Source organism: Mustela erminea, chromosome 3, assembly GCF_009829155.1.
Source record: "Mustela erminea isolate mMusErm1 chromosome 3, mMusErm1.Pri, whole genome shotgun sequence".
In the NCBI taxonomy this organism is placed as follows: domain Eukaryota; kingdom Metazoa; phylum Chordata; class Mammalia; order Carnivora; family Mustelidae; genus Mustela; species Mustela erminea.
In genome coordinates, this window is record NC_045616.1 from 60,899,652 (window position 1) to 60,924,132 (window position 24,481).

Genomic DNA, 24,481 nt, shown 5'->3' on the forward strand with positions numbered 1-24,481 from the left:
CAGTGAGCACTCCTGAGGCAGTGGCCAAGCTTTAGTGTTTCTCATTTCTAACTGTTTAATTGCCAGAAATTCTTTGTCATGCATATGGTAGAGGATGGTGAAATGAAATTGAACCTGACCCCAGAGAGAGCTGGGACAGGCAACTACTGGGATTCCAGCAGGAGCACACCCCTCACAGCTCAGCACTGGCAACAACAGGGTTGGTTTGGGGCCCACACTGCCTGTTTATCAAAGATCAAGGGCCCGTGCTTCATGCTGTCAGGGACCCAGGCTGACGGGGAGGCCTCTATCTGAATGGTTTTTGATCTCAGGGGAGAGGTAAGCGAGCTGGAGACCAAAACACCAGCTCCTAAACTCTTCTGCTTAGAAGTGGCATGTGTCACTTCTCACAGTGGTTTGTCGAAGCAGTGCTCTGGTCGGGCTTCATGGGGGTGGGGCAGGAAAATAGGGCCCTCCTCCAAGGACAGACAGAGTGTATTGGAAAGAATAATACAGTCTTCAACAAAAGCTTCCACAGAAGCTTCCAGTCAGAATAGGACTCTTGTTCTAGTTGATTCTTGGGTTTTCTGGGTTTGTGTGAGAGACTCAGAAATAACAGATGGCATAATCCTTTCCGTTTATCATGTTTGGTTTTTCTCAAGCTGTTGGAAGGGAACCTGACTGATGGCATTGTATCTCGTGAACAGCAGTGATTCTTTCTGCCTCTGTACGGAAGGGACTAGAAAGCCTGCAGTTGCTGTGAGAATGAACGTCGTGCTCCCCCGTGCTGGGAGAGGCTGCCCAGCTGTCCACTTAGACAGGCCAGAAGCCTGTTTCCTAAGGGTTATTTATTCTCAGAGTTGAGGCACTTAAACAGAGGGCATTTGGAGTCTCTGGTGTTCATTGGGTGTTCGTGAAGAAGGAAGTTATATATCTTGATTTTTATGCATAAGTTCTTTTAAGTAATTTGTTTTCCATCCCTTGTTACTTTACTCCATTAAAACACTCTACTTCCTTATTGATCTTGAAAAAACTAACAAAGCTCACTTTAAGACTTACATTTTGCCTGGTGTCACAGAATTCATTATGAACTTGAGAAACACCTTTAGTTTAAAATGATATACAACAGTGACATTAAAAGGCAACCCTTGAAGTTCAAGCTATTCCATTGAAACAAACCAAACAAAGACATGCGGACCGCACAGTACATGGAGGCCACAGGCAGATGGCCCCGGCTTACAGCATGTAAGAGATCAGACATAAGCATCTGCCTTGGAGGTGGATTCTTCCGTCCCTCCTGTTTGACAGAGTTGAAGACCCGTAAAGAAAGACGTGCTTTCTAAAGATTTTTAGATGGTGAAGTTTGTACAAGGAATAAAATTAAGAAATAAGGTATATGGGCTTCAGAACTCTTAAAGAAGGAGTCATGTAGAGAACAGGACCAGACAAGTACACCTGCTACTTCTGGCTGCTGCTGTCTCAGGGAGGAAGTATCCAAATGGCACCTTTAGAAATGGGTGCTTAGCAAGCAGATGGATTAGACACAGGAGGAGCGAGAGTGGGCATCACGAAGGAGTTGTGAGGAGCAGGGAATTAAAGGACACACTTGACAGTGCGCACAAGCTCACTGGGTGCTCCCAGCCTAGGAAAGAAAAGGCTGGTTCAGTTGCTTTCGGAGGTGGGCCCTTGCTGCCCTGGAGGGGCCGTCAGGCACCAGACACTGCTAAGAGGGTCAGCCGGAGAGGAAGGTATCTGGTAGGGGGAGTCAGGCTGGGGTGAGGTGGTAACCAGAATGCCTGCGCGTTCCCTAGGTCTGCTTGGGAAGGTCCTTGAGGTTTCCTGGCGCTTGGAGTGGCCAAGGCCACCCGAGCTTGTACGGTGTGGACAGTCCAGCTCTGGAGGTGGGGAATCTGAGAGAATTAAAGGTCCTGTGGCCACACTTGCAGTTGTCTGCAGTAGTGTAAGACCCTTGGGGAGGAAAAGACAGGAGTGGGTGACCTCCTGCTCTTCATCTCCCGAGAGCCCCATTCTGCCATTTGCAGGAGAGAGATGCCTGAAAACAATAGCTGACTTGTGTGTGTGATCTGAAGAGGCAGGGTCAAGGACATTGTCCTGAGTGTTTTCACTCCAGCAAGTTGGGATCCACATCCTGTCAGCTTGCCATCTTGGGACACACAAACTAGCGTGGACCTTAAACAGAAATTCAGAAAAACGACTAAAAATATACTTAATGTAGTAAATACTGTGAATGTCCATCCAGATTGTAGAACTTGGCTTACTCATTAGATCTTTGTAAAAAGCAGTGGCTTTCGCACTCTGTTTTATGTTGCACCTACAAATGTCAAGCCTGCTCTGTGCAGGAACCTCCAGAAAGGGGTTCTCACCATAAACACTGCTAGGCATTGCCTCTCAGTGGCTGCTGGCCCGTGCCCCGCAGGCCAGTCAGCGGCATCCTTGGCTCACTAGCTGCCAGCAGCACACACAGACACCCCCACCCCAAGTTGTGACAAGCCTGGAATATCTCCACACCTCATCACTTGTCCCCTGCAAGGGGGAGGGGGCAGAATTGTCCTGGTTGAGAGCCAGGGCAAGAGTTTCCCCGAGTGGAGTCAGACCAGAGATGGGGAGGGAGCGAGGCAGGAATTGTGGCCGTGAGCAGGAAGATGTGAGCACACGGAGACCAGAACTCCAAGGCCAGCCAGGCCAGCGTAAGGATTAGTGCAGTAGGGCCTCTTCTTAAACATTGTCAAGAGGATCACATTTCCATGGGCCGCGTGTTTGAGGAGGTGGCCAGGGCAAATGAGAGTTTGCAAAACCTCCTTTGGTAGGTGATTTTTTTTTTTGAAAGCTGTGCAAGGTGCTGAGCTTTTTGGACCAACCTGGTCCATCAGTTCTGAGAGCTTCTGGTGGGCTCTGCAGAGAAGGCCCCAGGCGCTTGAGCTCTTGGATGTTCTGCAAAGACCACTGGACAGCATGTGAGTGGGGAAGCAGCTTGGGTCCCTGCAGATTCATTGGCCCGGTGACTTCTGTGATGTCAGGAGCTGTGCTGAGGACAGGTGGTCTGGCTCTGTCCTCCTGAGCTGGGCAAGGCCTCCCCCCCTCACCCGCACCCCTCGCCTTGCCTCTTCTCCTCGGCCCCCTCCCCAGCTCCAAGTCACTGCCAGGGCCTGCGACCTCCCCGAGTGTGAGGTTTCCCCTGCCCCCCCGCCCTGACCCGGTCTCAGACGTCACTGTGCAGAGAACCTCTGGGGGGCTTGTTAAAAACACACTTGCTGGCAACACCTCCAGAAAGTTTGATGCAGCATGTGGGGACCAGGGGCTGAATGTTTTTAAAAACAGATGGCCTACATCTCCCTCTAGGAGATGGGGGGTGGTCCAGGGACCACACTTCAAGAATCAGCCTCCTGGAGGGTCTTTCCAGCCCTTGGAAGGTGAAAAGCACATAAATTCTACTCACCTAATCCTCTTGTGCTTCTAGAAGATCCTGGTTTGGAGACCATGCTGCCAAAGAAAGCTCCAGTGACGTGGGCGCAAAATGCAGTCTGCTCGGAAGCGTGCTGGTCATTCGAGTCACGTGGGTCACTGTAGTACATTCATTATTTAGTCTTATGACCACATGATTGAGATGATAATTAATGTGTTAAATTATCATTAAGCCCTCTAATAATGATTGATAATAGCTAAGGTACGTGGAGCACAGTGAACAGGAGGCTCTGCTGACCACTCTGCCTATGCTCTCGCCTTTATTTCTCCCGGCAGCCTTAGGAAGAAGAGATTGCTGCCCTTTTTTTTCAGAGGAGGAAACTGAGGCAGGCCGAGGGGCAGTGTAGATAGCCTGCCCAAGGACGCACAGCTGTTCAGTGGTAGAGCTGAGGCTTGATCGGGAGTCTGTTTTCAAAGCTCTTAAAACCCGCCATCCCAGCTCACACTATGTAGTGCCCTTTGCCCAATGCGGTATCGCCAGTGCCCGCTGCCCCCCCCGCAGACTGGGCCAGGGCAAGGTCCCAGGGAGGCGGCCAGCGCCCGGGGCCATCCTTTCTGGAAGGGGGGGGCGCTCTGAAGTCAGTGGAAAGATGGCTCCTCCTTCTCTTCACGACATCCCCAGGCTCCGGTCAGTCCTCCTGGAATGGGCGGCCTCTCTGTAAGGCTCTGTCCTGCTCCCAGGGCCTGCAGAGCTGTATGCTTTCAGCTGTCCTACCTAAAATGTGATTCCATTTCAAAGAAAGACAGCAGATATTCCTTAGATGTACAATCCCTTTGGTAAAGGACTTTTTAAGCTTCCCGGACATGGCTTAGGATAGGGCTTCTCAACATCGCCATCAAAACTCCCAGGAAGCTCTTCCAAACACACAGAGCCCTGCCCAGCCAGCCCTCCTGCATGTTCCCTCACCAAAATTCTGATTCTTCAGGGCCACGGAGTTGTCTCTCTGTCTCTGTCTATACATAAAATACATACATATTAATACATGTACACATATACATATTTTTGTATGTCTCCATATGTATATGATCACTCTGATTCTGGTGTGTGCTCAGTGTTACTCTTCCCAGATGTGAGGCAGTGGAATAAACAGCATCATCCGCGGTGGAGTCTCACCAAAAATATTTAAGCTGATTCTAAACTAGCCTTTAGATTTACCCTCGTTTCTGTAAAGCAGGGCATAGAGAACACTTTAAAGGACATCAGGGGGAAATGGACAAATCCAGATTGTTGGGTGTTCTGCAAGGCAGCTGGCCTGGTATCTTCAAAAACGTGTCTCCGTGTCAAGGGAAAAAATGCAAACAGAGTTCAGGGTGAAGCGATTGTTTTTCACTAAAGAAACAAGATACAAAACCAAATGCAATGCATGAGCCTTGACTGAGTCATGCTTTTAAGAAAAAACTATAGAAAATGGGGCAGGATAGGGACATTTGAGTGTGGACCAGGCTTTGGATAGAAGGAAGGTATTGTCAGGTTTTGTGGGTATGTTAATTTTATTGTGGTCATGTAGGTAAACGGCTTTATTTTTAGGACGTGTATGCTACAGGATTTAGGGCTGAAGTGTCAAGACGTCTGTGACTTGTTTTCACATGATTCAGGAGAAAATGTCTGAGTGTTACCATGAGGCTGGATATGAGCATCGAAGCTGAATGTTCAGGGACTGTTCTTTTCAACTTGTATCTTTGCCAGTTTTCATAGTAAAGTAGAAAAAGATGAGCACCTGGGTGGCTCAGGTCGTGATCCCAGGGTCCTGGGATAGAGCCCCGCACTGGGCTCTCTTAGCAGGGAGCCTGCTTCCTCCTCTCTCTCTCTCTGCCTGCCTCTCTGCCTACTTGTGACCTCTCCCTCTCTGTCAAATAAATAAATAAAATCTTTAAAAAAAAAGAAAGAAAGAAAAAGAGAACCAAGGTGAAGAAGCAGGCTTGTGTCCTTGAAAACTCTGGTACGGCTTCGTTCCCAGGCTTCGAGGCTCCAGTGCTGGCAGCACACTTGGCCTAGCTTGTGACACGCCAGAGTCAGGTCCTCAGTGCACCTCTGCTCCTCGGCGTCTGCTGCAGTCGTCTCCCGGCCAGCTGGCCCCAGGTGGTCGTGCTCCACCTGCACCTCCTTCCCTGCTCGCTGACATCAGGAAGCTGCCAAAGATAGCCCCCTGTGATGGAAGCGACAAACCCAGCTGAGCTCAGCCTACTACCTGCCCCCTTGTTTAAACAGGAGGGCTTGCAGGAGACCAGCCATTTGTCATTCGCCCCTTGCTCTGCATTCTGATAGTGGACCGTTGTGAGAATCCTAGCATCGTTTTCTGAAAGTCAGAGGACTGTCCAGGTGACCCACAGCTGTCAGGGATGTGACAGTAAAGTCAGCTGTGCTGGAGTGGAAGTATATGTCGTGGCGTCTGCGTGGAATGTCAGGGAGGGCCTGGTCTTATCCAGTGAGTTGTGAAGAGGCAGGGAGTCGGGGGGACGGCGGCAGAGGTGTGTTGAGCTCTGTGCTGGGATCCCCACGGTTCACAACATCTGTCATGAGGATCTGTGTCCCCTTTGATATGGATGTTGTGCCAGCAGGATTCTGTCCTTGCACATGTGACATGGCCAAACGGGGGCACTCTACAGAGCACAGGCACCTGGTAAAGCCCACTGATGCATTTCTTGTCCTGTCGATCTGAGGACTTTTCTCGGATCCCCAGGAAAGCCGGTCAGTCAGCCTTGTGTAGTATGGCCATTCCACTTGTAGTAATTATTAGCAAACTATTAGGCTGGAAAGAGCAAAGCATGTTATCTCCCTCTTCCAAACAGGTGAATAAAAGCCTCCTTCCAGCCACCGATGGATGTGAGAACTTGGTGCAGTAGAGGGGGGATGGCTTTAGCACAGACGGACAGAACTATGTTTTGTGAACATAAGCACTGGGCTCCCTAAATCATTCTGCCCTAGGTTTGGTGCGGACCATTTTGCTCAGCCTCAATGTGCCACCTTCCGTCCTCCTGAAGTTTCACATCCTTTGTCCTCATAAGTGGCGACCTGACTGCAAGCCTGACTCTGAGCCGAGCTTGCTGCCCGGGACAGTGGACACATGACGTGTTCATTAAGCTCCCGGTCACCTGAGAGGTTGTAGCAGAGCCCTGAGGCTACATACGAGCGCAAAAACACAGAAGTTTTATGTTCATGTTGAAAATTGTCCATGAAACAGAGGAGGAGCAGGGATCGAGATCGGCTAGCACATCAGGGAACTGGTTTTCTAATCAATGAAAAGACTTTGTAGACGCCTCATCTTCTCCTCATGAGCTGGTCTTCCACTGGCCGGTTTCCGGTGGGCGCGAGCCTGGTGGCCAGGCAGGTGGGCATGCCATGTGGGACCTCGCGGGAGTCATCACTGGCTTGTTAATTATTCTCATTCGGAATGATCATCTCAGGCTAAACAGTCTCTTCCAAAGCTTTTTTGTACTAGTAACTCTTTTCCCAAAAGGCATTTCTAGTTGGTGGTATTTGGGGTTGGGTGGGGGTGAGTTGAGAAGAGTGAGTAGGTTCTCCTTCCGGCCTAGTGCTAATTTCACAGTTGAGTTTGGCAGCGGGGTAGGTGGTGAGGAAGTAGGAAGTAAGACCAGGACCCACCCGTGAAGCTCACCTGGGAGGCTGGCGCAAGTGACGTCACCCGTCTCTAAAAAGCACCTGCTCAATGTTTGTCTGCATGTAGTGGCCAAGTTTCTGTCACCTGCCCTCGGCTTCCGGCCGTCACACTGTTGTCTGACCCGTGTCCTCTTGTTCAGGGAAAGGCTTCTGAGGGAAAGGAGGTGATAGTTACTGAGTGCTGACTCTGCCAGACACCGAGGTCCTCTGACAGATTCGTGATAGTTTCTCAAAACAACACTGTGAAGCAGGATACCTAACCCTTGCCATGGGGGTAGGTGAGGAAGCTGAGGCGTCCGCTTGGCCATTGCGTGGTGGAGCTGGGCTTGGAACCCAGACCCGACAGGACCCAAAACTCTTAGAGTGGAAGCCTCTCCTCCCTTCACCAGTGCTCAGCAGAGCTGCACTACACACACACACACACACACACACACACACACACGCATACGCATGCACACTGACAATTATGAAGGGCCTGTGTCCTTAGTGCTATGTTAGGTAATTTCCTAAAACAGCATCTTGGGTAACTATAATGATGTGAGGATTTTTGAATGTGCCATGTTTTATGAGATAAATAGTAATCTCTCACTGGCATGTCAACTAGAGTGGTGACGAAGCTTTGGCTCTGGGCTTTCTTATTTCCCCACTGGCCTTCCTCTTCAATAACTCCCTGCCCCACCTCACTGCCAGCACACCAGGGGGCTCTTTGTGATTCTCATGAGGTTGACATGACCTCAGTTAACAGTGTCTAATCATTCACGACACAGCTTTGTGTCCAGATGTCAGATGTGAACTGTGTGATTCTTCCTGACCTAGAAGAAGGGACAGTAGATGGGACAGCCCAGGAGCACGGTACCCCTGTTTCAGGGCTCAGTTCCCTCTCAAGGAGGTTTGAGCTGTTAGAGCAAAGCCCTCTGGTAATGAAGCCATTTGTCCCTGGGAAGAGAATGAGCCCTTGTGAGACCAGAAACAATGGGCATGTTGAGTTGCAGACCTAGGGTGAAGGGAGGCTCAGGCAGAGGCACAGGGGCTGAATTGGGATGGTTCAAGGAGTGCATTCTTCCTAGGCCATTTTCTGTTGTCAACAAGTCTACTCTGTGGTAATGATGATTCTTATTAGTCAGTGGTCATTAATGCCTCTGTTTTGAATAATTTCCCCAAGTGAGTAAGTCATGAACTCTTCAAGGCTTTCTTATTTTTTCTTCTATGAGTTTTAATTAGGGTAGTGTTTTTGTCCAGAAATCACCCTGTGAGAAATGAATAAAAATAAGTTTGGGGAACAGTGTGTTGTTATTTTTCATGGAAGTGTTTACTTTTATATTCTTATTTACCTGTGAAGCAAACCCTCACTCTTAGGTCTCTGCTACTAATTTGATTCCCAGGCAATAAAAGTGGGTGTTGCTGCACGCGCTCTCTCTCTCTCTCTCTAAGCAAAAGCTTTTGGTGCGCGTGTTTCAAAACTTACTTCATCTAGTACCAAGACGGCGGGCAGAGGGTCCCTGTGAGCTTTATAAAACCAGAGCCCGTCTGCTGCCAGGGTTCATTGCCTGCCAGCCCTCTCTAGATGTATCTGGATCTCCGCGGTGTTGACCTTTTCTAGTAAGAGATGCTGGAGCGGGAGCCCGGTCCCAAGAGTGTGGAGGCGGGAGCTCCAGGGCCGTAGGGTGCGCCTGGGTCGGGTGCAGGATTCCCCCGCCCCCACCCCGGCCGGCGGCAGATAAGGGAACCGCCACGCCACACACCGTGTGAGAGCTCGGGAAGGGAGAAGTCGGAACAAAGGCAGCCGGGACCTGCGCTGCGAAGGGCAGCCATCTGCTCCGACACCGGGACGCGCTCCCTCAGCGGGCTTCCCTGGGACAGGGAGTGGCGGCCCGGGCTGGGGAGGGCGGGGAGCAGCCCTAGCCGCCGCACACTTGGCTTTGGGGTCCGCGCGCTCCCGACGGCCGCGCTGCGGGGCGGAGCCTGGCCGCCGCTCACCGTCCTCCTCCCTTCCCTCCCATAGGTGAGGCCGCGCTCGGAGCTCGGACATGGCAGCATGACGGCCCGGGACCGCGCTGCCAGAGGCCGGCCAGGAGGAGCCCCCGGCTGCGGGAGCGAGCGCCCGGAGCAGCGACTGCTTCCTGAGGCCGCCTGAGCCTCCTTCCCCACCCGCCGGCTGTTACTGTTCACCCCGTGGAGTCCCGACTTCTCCGCCTGCAGCATCAATATGTGTCATGTTATTGTCACCTGTCGCTCCATGCTCTGGACCCTCCTGAGTATCGTGGTGGCTTTCGCAGAGCTCATCGCCTTCATGAGCGCCGACTGGCTCATCGGCAAAGCCAAGAGTCGCAGCGGCGCCGAGTCGGACGAGCGGAGCGGAGGCCCCTCGGAGCCCTACCACCCGACCCTGGGCATCTACGCCCGCTGCATCCGCAACCCGGGCATGCAGCACGTGCAGCGGGAGACGCTGTGCGGGCCCTACGCCGAGAGCTTCGGCGAGATCGCCAGCGGCTTCTGGCAGGCCACCGCTATCTTCTTGGCCGTGGGCATCTTCATTCTCTGCACGGTGGCCTTGGTGTCCGTCTTCACCATGTGTGTGCAGAGCATCATGAAGAAAAGTATTTTCAATGTGTGCGGGCTGCTGCAAGGGATCGCAGGTAAGCGTGCGGGAGAGGGACCGGGGCCCTGCCCTGCGTGTGCTGTGCGCCCCCTGCCCCTCGTTCCCTGCCGGTTGGGAAGAGCCGGCTCCTGTCCGGTCAGACTGGCTTTCTCCCTTTTTCCCTGTTGCACTGTCGCCCGTTCTTTCTCTCCCATGTTCCTCGTCATTGCTTATTTCCTTGGGCTCGAAGTTAATGGGTTTTGTTAGAGTAACTACTCCTACTTTTTTTTTTTTTTTTTTTTTGGTTTTTACCATTAAATTAAAAGCATACTTTCCCGTCAGTGCATCCCGTTGAGGAAATTCGGGTGAGAGGCACACACACACACACACACACACACACACACACACACACCCGCAGCAGGCACCCTCTGCTAAGAAGGAAGGCACGTGAGTGTGGGGCCTTCAGTCTTGGGCAGTGGGTCCGGCCGGGTGCTCGGTCCCATCCCAACCACAGGACGATTTCACCTTTGGGAGAGGAAGAAGCAGGCTGGGAAGGAATTAGTATCAGCTGTTCTGTGTTTAATAGTGTTCTGGTTTAAATTGTCTGTCTCCTGTAGTCTGACAGAATGTTCTGTGCATTCACATCAGAAAATACAAACCTAACTGCTCCACTTACAGGCAATTTCTCACTAATGAGCTCGTTAGAAATTGATGGAAAGGAGAGTCTGCACCCTTCACAATGATCCCAAGGGGAGGCAGGGAGTCGCAGGATAACTTCTGTGCGCCCCAGCGCTTTCATAGCCTTTCCCGGATGGGTTTGGAAGGTGGATCCTGAACCAGGAGGGCATCAGTCAGTCTGTATGGGCTAAAGGGATTTGTTCTGGATGGCAGAAGTATGCACACATAGATACAGATGCTGCCGTTTCGAGATATCGTCAAGAAACTAAAGGAGTAGACTCACTTTGATTTTTCAGGGGGGAAAGAAATAGCTTTTTAAACAATTAGAACCAAGGTATTTGTTAATCTCAACTCTACCAGGAGAACGGTAATCCAGCCACAAACCCTAACTGAAGGCCACAGGTGACTCATCCCTCAGCAAATGCTAAAGGCTTATGCATGGGACTCTTTGACAGTGAAGATAAGCCCTGAGCCTGGTGTTCCAGGGCTGTAAGGAAACAGACCCCAAGTGAATTCACTGTAGTCTGCCTAATAGCAAACTCTTGAGCTCAGCAGGGCTGGCTTCCAAGTCAGCAGATCAAACAAGTTATTTTCCAAACAGCTGATAAGATAATGTTTTCTGTTCGTCCAGTCTTCGGGGAGCCCCCAAATATACGTGGTGATTGGTGGATAAGGGCCTAGAGAAGAGAGAGAGAAGGCCTGCTGCACAGTCCTGACCTGTGTGCATGCAGAATATCCTCTGGGGCCCCCGTCTCTCTGAGAGGAATTGCCAGATGATGAAGGACTTGGGCAGTCCTAGGCATTCATAGAATTTGTGAAGTCAGGATTCTGATTTTCAGTTTTGCTTGAGATAAATATGCCACCTCTTTGGGACTTGTCATTCCTCAACTGAAAAATAGGGGGATTGGAAAATATAATCTTATCTTAGTTTTTTGTTTTTTTTTTTACTTTAGATTTTTAATTCTGTGAAGCTCATTATCCCCCTTTTTATTCTGAAATCTGAAGTTTATCCCCTTCAGCTTGGCATTTTACTTCCCAGATAGGTTAAGTAAGATTCATCTTTTCCTTGTCAGAGAAATGCCCCTACTTTATTGCACTGAGACACACAGTGCCTCAGAGGAATGTGTATATATGCTGTGTGCATAGCAAAACTTCTGCTGAGAAGTACTACCAAAGGCTTTTGAAAAGCCAGAAAAAACAGGTGGATGAAGAGAAGGCAGTATGCACAGTTTATTAATCCCATCAAGAGCCTTGGTTGACAAGAGACAAGTGGATTTCTGTGTAATTTTTCTTTACTGTGTGTATGTCCTTATCCTTGGTGATTCATGCCTTTACGATGAAATTTACTATCAAAGTTCTGGTATGCAGGCAAAACTCCTGCTTTGTCATCCCTAAGAATGCTTTTCATCTTGAGAAACTTGTGCCTTCTAGCACTTGTAGCCCTCTATAGCCCGAATGGGGCATCTTGGGCCGTAACACCTAAAGCTGTCTTTTACAGTCATTCAGAAGCAACTTACAGACACCCTTTCAGTCTTATGGTTTACATGCAGGTTTTGAAGGGTCGTGGTTGGGGGTGGGGCACAAAGGGAGAGGGAGGAAGAGAATCCGAAGCAGGCTTCAGGCGCAGCATGTAGCCCATCATGGGGCTCAATCCCTTGACTGTGAGATCATGACCAGAGCTGAAATCTGGAGTCGGATGTTTAACCAACTGAGCCACCCAGGCGCCCCCACGCAGTTTTCAATAAGGTGTTAGTCTAGTGAACTCAGTCTCGAAGAATGAAGATTAGTCCAGCAAATCTTTTGGTGCTCTTGTTTGCTATTTCACATAAATGACAAGTGTTCATTTGGCACAAAGATCAGTGCATGTCGTAGGAATTATTCATACACTCCAGTGAATTATTCCTGACTTCCATTCCTCCCTCTCTCTCTCTCTGTATCAGGTCTCTGGGAAGAAGAGTTGAAAAGAAGAAAATAGTAGCATACCTGAGGTGTTAGTCTGTTGGTCACCTATCCATCCCAAGTCTAGATTTTCTAAGAGAACTTTCTCCCCACCCCTCTCAGTTATGTTCCCTGTGAATACATACAGCATCGCAGAAAGTCTGAGATTACTTAAAATTTCAAATTGGCAAGAGATAGAGATTCCTATGTACTCAGACCACCTCTCTGGAGCCTACTCATCTGAGGGTAAGAATGGAAGTACAGGAAGAAGTAGTTTCTCGGCCCAGTCTAGCAGCATCCCCCTCGAGCAGAAATCGTGGGTGAGACTGACTACGCAGTGACTCCCTCATGGTTCGGAGTGGGGGGTGCATCTGTAAGGGATGCTTGGTGGGCTCTTTCTCTCCAAATGGAGACCTATGCTGGGTAGTTCAGACCAACATAAATGGCTGCCATGGTCCTTGAATCTATGGCTGAGAAAGTTGCCCCACCAGTGTCTGAAACAGCTGACTTGCTTTCTCTCCTGTCGGCCAATATGTAATAGCATCTGGGCGGCCCCAGCCTCAGCCAAGGACTCGGTGCAGCTGTGAGCATCAGTCTTCCCTCCCCTACCCCCCAGTTCTCAGCCCTGGATCTCTCGGAACAAATGGTGAGAAAGGAACTGTTGCCAGTGCTACAAGAGCATTCTTTGGAAATACACTCAGACTGTGTTTGCTCTTAAAGCTTTCATTTTGGCAAAAGTAACATTTTTGTAAAATATAACTGGGTGAAAAATTACAAGATACTGTAAGCACATTCCTTAGTACAACTTTTTTTTTTTTTTTTTAAGATTTTAAAAATTTATTTATTTGACAGCGATCACAGAAAGAGAGAGGGGAGTAAGCAGGCTCCCCGATGAGCAGAGAGCCCGATGCAGGACTCGATCCCAGGACCCTGGGATCATGACCTGAGCCGAAGGCAGAGGCTTAACCCACTGAGCCACCCAGACACCCCGATTAGTACAACTAACTTTACAGAGTAAATGGGCCTTGGGTTTGTGTAGCCTCGTTGCCTACAGAAAGTGTAACATAAATTATCCAAATCTGGGTATTTTGATTTTAGAAGTGGGTATGAAAGAATTTGATACTTCAGTGGAACTCTCAGAATCTAGATTATTTAAAAATAATAATAAGATACAACTACTGACTGTTAAGTTAACCCAGATATGGGATTTGCCTTCAAGATCTAGCCTGCTGGTGGGCCCCCCTCTGATATTTTCTAAATACTTAGCACAGACGCCTTTGGAGTTCAGTACTTCTCTCTCTCTCGCCTGAGAGGTCAGGCTTCACCTGCCTCGGCATCAGCCCTGACCTACCCTTCCGGTGGCTGTGAAGCGGCCGGTTTGACCTCAATTGTAAAATGGGCATGATGACGTATAATACAAACCTCAGGGTTGTTCTGTGGATTGAATAAGATCATATGTGAGAAGAAAGGTTTAAGCATAGTACTTGGCACACAGTAAATAGTAAGTGGCAGCTTTGTGGTTATTAGAGTTTATCTGCTTCCTTGGCAGGACTTAGTATTTTTTTTGTTTCCTAGAATTCCCTCAAGGAAGAGTGGTTTCTCTTCTACTCTTTGGAACTGAGCTTGTTCTGCTGGGTATCAAGCATCACTATGTTGTATAGGGCCATTCCTCGCCCCTTCATAGCCTGCTTGTGTTGGGGCTGAGTGGCTTTGGGGGGACTGTGGGTGTCCCTGGGGCATTTTTTTCTAAAGCAGAAGATAGCAGTTGAGTTGAAAGGAAAACCAAGAACTTCCTCTCACTGCTCTTCTGCCCGACACACACAGTCTCTCATTTCTTTCCTTACTGGAGACAGCTCCTCGCCATTGAGCCTTGACTGCAGGTGGCTTTGCAAGCTCCCTCCATAGACTAAATCACAGGCTGATTGGTCTTCACGAGGTGAAGACTTGTCCAGAACTTGGCAGAGCCAGAAACACGCATCAGTCCAGAGCCCTCTGGGATTCATTACAAAAGCTGGGTAACCGGCCAGCAGGGTCGTCGCTGCCAGCTGTCTTCCTTAGGTTGTGACCTGGATGTAATCCATAATGAAACCGTAGAACGCAAAGATCCAGGTTTTCCATGACAGCATCGGGCAGTTTGTTTTTAGAAATGCATGTAGGGCTCTCTTAGAAGCCCATGGAATCCCCAGTGACTCAGGTTTGGGACAGAAGCCATTAAAATGAGCTCAGGATTTGGCTGACTTCTTTTGGCTTGGACTGTTCCACTGGGGTTGCTATGAGGGTTGGACTAGCACATGAGCTGCTGGGCCTGGCTGCTGCTGTCTGTTCAGTCGTCATCCTATGCTTGTTTGCTTCTTTATGTCTGCCTGGCTCTCACGCTCTCTGCTCCCCATAGCCCCGTCTCTATCCATTTCAGTCCAGCAGGATTGCCTCAGCAAGCTGCTCCACCAGTCTGACCAGATAGATCACTGTGGGGCTGAACTCTGCCGTTGCTGGTCTGGGAGAGAGGGCGTGCTCACGGGACTCCCTCTCTGTTGTCATGGCTCCACCTGCTGTGTGCGGGCTCAGCTTTCTGGGAAGTGAGCAATGATGGAGGATGAAGGAGAAGAATATGCAAAAAAGGGCAAGGAATAAAAGCAGCATCTGAGAGACGACGAGACAGGTGGAGGGTTTTGCCTTTGCTACTTGTAGAATTGCTTTGTCAGAAATCAGAACGTATGTGGGAGTATGGATAGGCTGATGAAAGGTGCCATGGTCACTGTCTAGGACTGGGTATTGCCATTGCTGTTTTTCATAGGCTGAACAATAACCTTAGCATCAAGCCGGTCTCAGCATGTATTTTGTATTAACGACTCAACCTGGTCTCAGCATGTATTTTGACTTATCCTTTGCTCTACCCATTCACCTCTGGGCCAGAAAGATCACCCACTGCAGAGGAGAAAAATAAGAACAGGGGCTTGCAAAGCACAGGGAGAGAGGAAGAGATTCCTAACTCTTGCAGTGATCTTGTCCTATAGTTTTACACCTGAAAAACTTACCTGGCTTTGTCCAAGAAGGTAGTGTGACCCTGATTGCCCAACTTCAAAATCCCCTCAGAGAAAAAGCAAGAGGAAAATAGAGGAAGCATCCTGTGCTTTTCCTTCTTAGAACAAAGCACTGGAAGCTTCTGGCTGTCAAAGGGAGGCTCTTCATTTCTGGCTCTCCAGACAGAGAATGTCTCCCCGCAGAAGTCAGGTCTGACAGTTTTGTGTCTGAATCTATTTAAAAATACCAGCAGGGGCATCTGGGTGGCTCAGTAGGTTAAAGCCTCTGCCTTCGGCTCGGGTCATGATCCCAGGGTCCTGGGATCGAGCCCCACATCGAGCTCTCTGTTCAGCGGGGATTCTGCTTCCTTTCCTCTCTCTGCCTGCCTCTCTGCCTGCTTGTGATCTCTGTCTGTCAAATAAATAAATAAAATCTTAAAAAAAAAAAAAGAATACCAGCAATTATGACACATTTACTAATTCATCAGCCCCTAGTAACCCTCTGGTAAAAACTGAAGAAATGTTGTACAGTAGGCAAGAATTAAATTCCAGTTCAAGGAGCTTTTATGGGATGCCTACTAATTGCAAAGACCTTTAGACTCAGGTCTCCAGTCTCTTTTGAGTTTCTGCTTCCCAGCCATATTAGAGAGCCCTTGTTTCATAAACTGTACCCTAGAGAGGCAAAAATATGTATCTAAATGACTATATATAAAGGGAACAGAGAACTCAACCATATCATTAGATCAAAAACTACTCCCTAAAAGCAAGTGCAGGCATTGATTTGAGTAAATCCAGGGAGCAGGATCTGTTTTTAAAGAATCAATTGGAAGGTCCAGAAGAAAATTGCAAATTCTCTTAAAATTCAGAAACAGCCATTGATATGCAAATAAAATGTGGAAAGCGGTTTGCCATGGTAACCACTTAATTACAGACGTAAATTATCATGGAGCCATGGATGATGTAGGTTCAGATTCCATGAACAAATAATCACTTAAGTATGGCTCTGAATATTTCCATGAGCAGTTCAGGCAGGCACTCTGCTTTAAGAGCTTAATGCATGGGTCGTATTCTAAGCTATGATGCCACTTGGAAAGTAATCTACATCCAGGAATGATGAACTGCGCTCCAGCACAGCCAGCCCCAGCTAGCTACCAGTTCCATTACTGTATATGGGCTTTCCAGTAGCTTTATTAAATATCCAGGACTCACTCTCTTTTTTCTCTTTTATTTTTTAAAAAATATTTTATTTATTTGAGAGAGAGAGGGCGAGCGTACAAGCAGGGTGAGGGGCAGAAGGAGAGGGAGAAGCAGTCTCCCCACTGAACAGGGAACCTGATGCGGAACTCAATCCCAGGACCCCGGGATCATAACCTGAGCTGAAATCAAGAGTTGGACACTTAATTGACTGAGCCACCTAGGCCCCCCCATGAATGACTTTCTTTTTTAAAAGATAACCCCCAATACCAATACAATCTAAACTAAACTTTGAGAAGGCAAAGCCAGTATTAAGAATTTCAAACCAAAATGCACAAGTTGCTGTGTATTGAGAGTTTTGAGGCCAACCTCAAACCTCAGGGTCTTGTGTTGAAAAGACACCTGCTTTAGTGGAAGAGTTATTTAAGATTATAAGGTTATCTGGACCTTAAGACTAAGACTTCAGCAGGCAAGAAATTTGCTTACTGTCCTAAAAATTTCATAGCTCAAAAACTAGATTTTTTTTTCACATGTCTTTTACTCTGCTACACACTGCATTTTATTTATCTTGGAAGTTTATTTTGAATGATCAGTGTAATTTGGTTATAGTCAAACAGAAGCTCTATCTTAATTTTGCATGTTAGATGAATAATTTATCAAGAAAATATTTCATAAATCCTTCCCAATTACATGTAGTTTAAAAAATAGCTTCTCGGAAAAAAAAAAAAAAAAAAAAGAAGAAGAAAGAAAAAGGAAAAAAAAGAAAAGAAAAAAGAAAAAGGCTTCTCACTCGGAATGAGAAGGAAACTGTACCACCAATTCACAGGAAGGGATAATCTGGCTAAATTATTTTGTGGGATGCATTTTAACTGTTAGAGAGTTAAGGCTTTAGAAACTGTCAGTGAAGTAATTTGCATATAAACATGAATCATTGCTGAGAAAGACTTCAGGAGGCTTCAACAAGGGAGAAACTGCATCTTTCTTAAAGATTGTTTCTCTGTATATTTTAAGGGCATCAGACAGTTCGTAACTGATGGTCATTAATTCTGAGTAATTCTAACAGAAACTTCCTCTGGGGGCCTTAGTTGTAAAGTCTTTTTATGACAATTGTGCTCTGATTGTCTTCCAAAGAATTCTCTTTATGTTGCTCTGTCATCCGCTGTCCACCCCCGACCCTGGAAAAGTATTTTTCTTGCCAATTATAATTCCCTGGGAGTGTTTTTAGTAGGAAATCAGTACCATACAAGATTCTTCTGGGGAGATGATAGAAGCATTAATACAAACATTAAAAAAAAAAAATTTGACACCTGATCCTTCACTTTTTTTCTCCTTCCCATCAGAAAATCTTGTTGGTTAAAAACCTCTGTTATTAATCATGTATGAAGATGACATGAAGAAATAATCTGCCTAACAAAGACATGTGGCACCATCCGAAAACCCTTTTGATTACCAGTGAACCTCGGCCCTCCAGTTCCTGGTCTGCCTATCAGAGCAGAGTTACTCGGTGTCAAAGTTGCGCCCACTCTGGCTTGTCCACTAACTCTTGAGATTTTGAAATGAGGTTCGGCGAAAGCAAGTTTAGATTCTGGATTCCAAAGAGACAGAGAATTCCAAAGAGCCTTCTTACTCTTCAGCGCTATTACTTGTTTCTTAGAAAGGTGTCCCCAGCCTGGCACAGGCCACCTCTGCCCTCTTCTCCCCTCTCCTCAGAGGGCCCCTTGCCCAGCATTTACTGCCTTTGAATGAATCCTGGTCCATCCATTCTGCTGAGGTCTCCAGCGGTCCACAGCAAAAAGAAGAAAAGACAGGGACAATGTGAGATTTCATAGAGCTGAATGTATTCCATTTAAAGAACTGCCTTTGAGGGACGCCTGGGTGGCTCAGCGGGTTAAAGCCTCTGCCTTTGGCTCAGGTCATGATCCCAGGGTCCTGGGATCGAGTCCGGCATCGGGCTCTCTGCTCGGCGGGGAGCCTTCCTCCCCTCTCTCTGCCTGTCTCTCTGCCTACTTGTGATCTCTGTCTGTCAAATAAATAAATCTTTAAAAAAAAAAAAAAAAAAAAGACCTGCCTTTGATTCTGATTACATCCTTCACCGTTTTTGTGTTAAGATATCCCTTAAAATATCCTTTTATGAAATGATGAGGAAAGGAGAAGATGGTTTTCAGTGTCCTTATATCAGCAAAATAAAAAATATTGGCCTTCTAGTAATTTTTCTGGTGATTGTACTAGTGTGCAAAGTCCAGAAGCGTGGGAATTACTCTTCTAGAATGTAAGCAAGGGTGCAGATTGTGTCTTTTTCACATTTCTATCTCCACTGTTCAGAATGACCTACATACATAAGTCCTCAGTCAATGTATGTTATTGGTGAAAACATACTACATACACAAGTCCTCAGTCAATGTATATTATTGATCAAAACGCGATCTGTGTTATGATGATCTCTACAAGCCCAGCCATAAATTTCTAGGTGTCTGGAAGAGAGTAAAGTGTTCTCCAGTGCTGCTAAGCCTCAATCGTGACATGACCTCTGCCCTCCCAGACACGGCATAAATAGATTAATGGAGCTATTATCCACAGAACTAACTGGCAGCCACTAAAACCAAATTCTGTTTGGCTTTTACATAAATTTTCATTGAAAAATTGAAAATCCTTAATGGGCAAAGTGATGTCAAAGGTATAGATTAACCAAAGGTGGCAGTTCTTGGGCAGAAATCCTTGATTCATGTTATAACTAATACTTCGTTGTATTACTTCTGAAATATTCCTGACTCTGAAAGGTGAACCTGATGTTTTGGTACTGAGGACAGTGGCCTGCCTGGCATCTGAGAAGTCAAGCAGGCTGGAATACCATCGCCAGATGGCATTGCAGCTTGGGAGATGTAAGCCCAGGACTCTTCTTGGGTGGAGGCACGGGCCCTGAGAGCCACCATCTTGGTGTCTGCAGTTGTCCTAAGCAAGTGTCACTCCAGCCAGATGGCACAGACTCAGGGCGATATCCCTGATGTGCGATGTGAGACAGGCACATCTCTTCCAAACACCTGAGGGACTTACGCCCATGCTGCATAGTTAATGGCAGAAGGATGCAGGAGGAGGTGGCGGGGCGGGGGGGGCGGTGGTGAGAAACGGAGATCATTGGTGTGTTCTGTGAATTAAGAAAAGCCACTTGAAGGGAGTGAGATGGTAGCACAGTGGCCTGAGCTGCTGGTGGAGGATGTAATTTGGGAGCTGTCTGGGAATGCTTTTGGTAAGAACACAAGGTGTGTTTGCTTGTGGATGTGCAATTTTAGACAGTTCCCATTCACACAGAATCTGAACAAAGACAAAAATGTATGTGGAATATATGGCTTACATTTTTTCCCTCTAGTCCAGTAGGTTTCAGGCTTGCTTGCAGTTTTCTGCTCCCGGGTGGTCCGCATCCTGCGGAAGAGGACATCCTAGCAAACCTGAAATTGTTCTGGCCTGTTCCCTAGGTTTTCTTTTTAGAAATTTCTTTAGCCAGGGGCAGCCATTCCACAGTGGCATATGTAGTGAAGTGAGGAGGCCGGTGACATTTGGACTGCAGTCAAAGAGGTGTGGATAGAACTTCTCTATTCGTTGTTGTCTTGCTGTGGCGTTAGCAAACCAGCCTGAGTGAACAATAGGTGACCCTTTATTTTGGTGCAGCCTTTCCCTCCCTTTGTCCCCTCACAGCACTGGACCGCACAGATGCCTTTGCCTTAAAAGCTGGTGTCCGGTTCGCAGTGAAGCAGCTGCAGCCGAGCACAGTGGCTCGGGAGTGGCGTCTGGAGCCCTCCCGCCTGGATCTGAGGCCCGCTCAGATCAGCTCAGATCAGTGCGGGGCCTCACTGGATCCCTGCAGGCTTCAGCTTCCTTGTCCATCAGGTGGTCAGAGGAATAGTACCAACCTCCAAAGCTTGTGAAAAGGACTGAACCAACTAAATTTAAAGGACTTCCCCAGTGCCTGGCACATTGTAGTGCTCAGGAAGCATCAGGGGTTGCCACTGTTAGTTTAAGTTACTCTGACCATTAAAAGGTTCTAATCATCTGTATAACCTTCCAAGTTTAAGGTATTAGTTGTGAATGGAACTTGGGAGAAGGCATTTAAAGCTTTAGCTCCATGTCATCTTTACTTAGAATCTAGCATTTTTGTCATAGAAGACTTTTCCAAAAGGTTCTTGTGAAGATGTAAAGACTAGAAAGAAGATAGGAATCAAAACTGACGTTTTGACGTCTACAACCTGTGTAGAGGACTGTGGTGTAGACCCTGAGTGTGGATTTAAGATAAGGATGGAGGCATAGAAGCCAGGGAGTAGGAAACATACTTCTCACACCGTTAACAAGTTTCCCGTTGAATGGGAGTCCCTCTGAGCTCAAACAGTTGCTGATCCTTTATGGGACAAATGGATTTTATGTCACAGTTAAGACTTATGATTTTTACTCTCACTATTCTAATAAAGTTTTTCAGATAGTTGTACTTGCTCCTTAGAATTTCACAGGTAAAAATTTTAAATAAAAAGTACATTTCTTCTTCTGGGACGCCTGGGTGGCTCAGTTGGTTAAGCAGCTGCCTTCGGCTCAGGTCATGATCCCAGCGTCCTGGGATCGAGTCCCACATCAGGCTCCTTGCTCCTCAGGGAGCCTGCTTCTCCCTCTGCCTCTGCCTGCCATTCTGTCTGCCTGTGCTCGCTCTCTCTCTCTCTCTCTGATAAATAAATAAAATCTTTAAAAAAAAAAAAAAAAAAAAGTACATTTCTTCTTTCTTAAAAGATTAGAGAGAACCTGGTTTAGCCTTGTGTTATGACTGAGAATGATTGCTACAGAATGTCTCACCACGTCCCTGCACGTGAGGAGTATGTCAGTTCATAGCATGACGACTGGGGCGAGAACAGCGTGATGACCAGTTCAGTGGGTGGGACCTGGAGGTGGTGTGACAAGGTGTGCCTTTCTCAGAGCTTGATACGTTTGCCTGGAGGTGCTGGGAAAGAGAAGTGTCCCCACCTAACAACAGTTGATGACCTATCAGCAGCTATTAAGGACTGCCAAAATGACTTCCAGCTGTCAGCATAAAAGAGGACTTGGGGAAAAACTGAAATTTAAATGAAGAGAGCTGCAGTGTACGGATAAATGTTAACTAGCATCCCTGCATTTGTTGTAAACCACTGTGTACATCACTCGCTCTGCCACATGATGGGCTCCGCCCGAGAGCTACGTCTCTGCACACGGTATTCCCCTCCCCGAATGCAGACCACGCGCACCTGCGGCGCCCCTGCCTTCGGGGCTGCTGCTGGGAGGGGGCCTTCCCTGCGCCCAAGAGCAGTTCTGCGTTCTCTGCCTCCAAGGCTGGCATGTTCTGTTGGTCTTTCCATTGTCCAGTCTCCTGCTGCTTCTGGACACCACCCTTCCCTCTTTTGCAAATACCATGGTCCCCCCCCTTTCTTCATTTACCCTTGTACCTCTCTGTTTTCCGTCACCTGCCATTTTTCCTGAACTTCTCCACGTCTGCCCCTGCACTGCTGCCCTCCCAGCTGGTAGCCTGGGAAGGCCCTACGGGAACGAAGCTTCTTCCTCCAATCAGTTTAATAACTTGGCATGTGTGTTACCTTGATTTCCTTTAAAGCGTAACATCTACATCACAGTGCCCTGTCCTTCCACTCACCCAACAACTATTACTAAGCACCTATTACATGTCCTAGATTGTTTTAAGCAATTGGGATACATAAAGAATAACTGACAAAGTTCTTCCTCCTTATGGAGTTTACACTGAAGATGGTGGAGACAGACTGTGAACTAAATAATTTATTATATCAAAAGGTGGTGGGGACTATGGAAGAAAGAAAAGGTGTAGCCAGGGTAAGAGAGGTGAGGTATGCTGGGATGGTAAGAGGACAAGTTATAATAGTAAATAGGATAGTCAGGGTAGGATTCAGGGAGAACCGATTTAAAGACTTGATGGAGATAAAGGAGTCAACCATATGGGAATCAGGAGGAGCTTTACAGGCCCAGGAAACAGTTAGAATGAAGGCCTTGCTGGGAGTAATGTGGGCTCTGAGGGAAAGAGAGGAGTTCAAAATTACTCTAAGGTTTTTGTCCTGAAAGGGTATAAGAGTTGAACTCCCACTTGCTGACATGAAGTGCTCAGGGCAAAGACAAGACTGAAGTGGGTAGCGGCAAGCAGGAGTTAGGTTTGGATGTAATTTTCAAGTACCTCGTTAGACATCCAAGTGGAGTTTAAGCAGGCAGCTGGATAGCAGATCTGGGTATCAGAGTGCAGGCGATGTCAGCCTGGAGTGTTTAAAGCGTGGGACCAAGTGTGATCAGTAAGAATACAGAGAAGAGGACATAGGATTGAGCCCTGGGCACTCCAGTGCTAAGATACCAGAAAGTTAATGACAGCAAAGGATACTGAGAAGGAAAAGCCAACACAGCATCCCACCTAGAACACTGATGGATGCTCTGACATGCTTGCAAGGAGGACTGTCCTGTCTTCATTTTCTTCTAAACCTGTACATAATATTCTTTTCTTTTGAACTTGCTGATTGAATGTACCACTCCCAGTAAGCCTGGAGTGCTCTCTGAGCTGTGTCCTAGAATGGGACTGGGATACTGGAAGCCAGTCCCTCTCTCGTCTGATTTGCTTTACTTTCTGTTGGAGAGGTGGCTTCCTGAGCAAGGGAACGAGGTGGAGGGGGCATGGTGGCGGGGGCAGCCTCCTGGCATTGTGCTTTAGTGAACTGAGCCGGCTCAACAAAAACTGGAGTGCAGGCTAAGCTAGGTCCACATCCCAGATCTGTGAGTCACAGGGTAGACCTGAAGGGAATCAGCAAAGGGTTCTGCTGGGTTCCTAAATGAGTCAGTGGCTATTTCAAAGAAATGAATTTAACTCTTGACCTCTGTTATCCAAAGTTAACTGTGACACACCCATCAGGTGTATGGTAAGTGCTAAGACAAAACTGCCATGTAGACTAAGGGAAATCAAGATTTCTGCCCTCAAGGGGCTCAGAGTTCTACTAGGGTACTGCTCTATCTCAGAGCTGAGTATAATGACTGGCACTTAGATAACTCAGTAAATAGTTGTTGAGTAAGTCTACAAAATTAACAGTGTGATGAAGAACTGAAGAGAGACAGGGCAGTGGAAGCACACAGAAGACCATTCTGGCAGGAAGTGGTGACAAATGTTTCTCATGGAGGGGACACCTGACTTGAGGGGGGAAAATTCCAGGTAGATGAATTCCCCAGGCATCAGCATGAATAAGAACCCCGTGTTCAGGGAATGGGGATTATGTGACCAGAATCCTTGAGTGTTACTAGCCTTTGTGTGTTTAAAGCCTGTGAAACCCCACATCAAGCCACTCCTGCACCCCCGCTGTGGCCACTACCGCTGTGCTTGGCACTCAGGGAAGGCACACAGTATACAGTCAGGGGACTCACCTCACAGAATTACCGAATTGGAACCCAAATTTATCAGAAACTATTAAGCCTGCTGTCAGCTGTCTACTGTGCACTCACTCTCCAAAAAGATGAGGATATCTGATAGCTTTAGAGTGAGCTTCTCGATTATAATCTAGTGAATGCTGAGTGTTGGGTTCCTCAGTGGGAGCTTCTCCACAGGATGATAGTAGCAGTATCAGCAGGCCTTGTTTTCTTTGTGTCCTTAGAAGAGTGCTTTGCAAACTGAGGTCTAGTTAGTCTTTGCTATTTAGTCTGAAAGCCTGTCTGAAGAGGAAATAAGATTTAAAAAAAAAAAAAAAAGATTTTATTTATTTTTATTTGAAAGAGAGAGAGATCATGAGCACGGGGGAGGAGACTCCCTGCTGAGCAAGGAGCCAGATGTGGGGCCTGATCCCAGGACACTAGGATGATGACCTGAATCCAAGGCGGATGCTCAACTGACTGAGCCATCCAGGTGTCCCAGGAAATAGGAATTTGATGTCCAAAGATCCACTTATTATTCTTTGGGACAGGAACCAGACTTTAGTTCTCACATTTTCAGGC

The 24,481-nt window shown here is 47.6% G+C and overlaps 3 protein-coding genes across 3 annotated transcripts in view; 2 read left to right on the forward strand and 1 right to left on the reverse strand.

Moving 5' to 3' along the window:
- LOC116587199 (basic proline-rich protein-like) overlaps positions 1 to 9,177 on the forward strand; it is a 132,178-nt gene extending 123,001 nt beyond the window's left edge. Inside the window, exon 4 of the mRNA XM_032337914.1 lies at positions 9,084 to 9,177. The gene's annotated coding sequence lies outside the window, so the exon portion shown is untranslated. The remainder of the gene's footprint in view (positions 1 to 9,083) is intronic.
- Positions 1 to 9,288, reverse strand: part of LOC116585489 — a 25,618-nt gene extending 16,330 nt beyond the window's left edge. Inside the window, exons 1-2 of the mRNA XM_032334873.1 lie at positions 7,080 to 9,288; positions 3,437 to 3,561 (exon numbers count right to left, since the gene is read on the reverse strand). Of these exons, the coding sequence (XP_032190764.1) occupies positions 8,678 to 9,283 (606 nt within the window). The 5' untranslated portion in view covers positions 9,284 to 9,288 and the 3' untranslated portion in view covers positions 3,437 to 3,561; positions 7,080 to 8,677. The remainder of the gene's footprint in view (positions 1 to 3,436; positions 3,562 to 7,079) is intronic.
- The window catches only part of LHFPL2 (LHFPL tetraspan subfamily member 2), a 24,312-nt gene continuing 8,654 nt past the window's right edge, over positions 8,824 to 24,481 (forward strand). Inside the window, exon 1 of the mRNA XM_032334872.1 lies at positions 8,824 to 9,717. Coding sequence (XP_032190763.1) covers positions 9,288 to 9,717 — 430 coding nt within the window. The 5' untranslated portion in view covers positions 8,824 to 9,287. The remainder of the gene's footprint in view (positions 9,718 to 24,481) is intronic.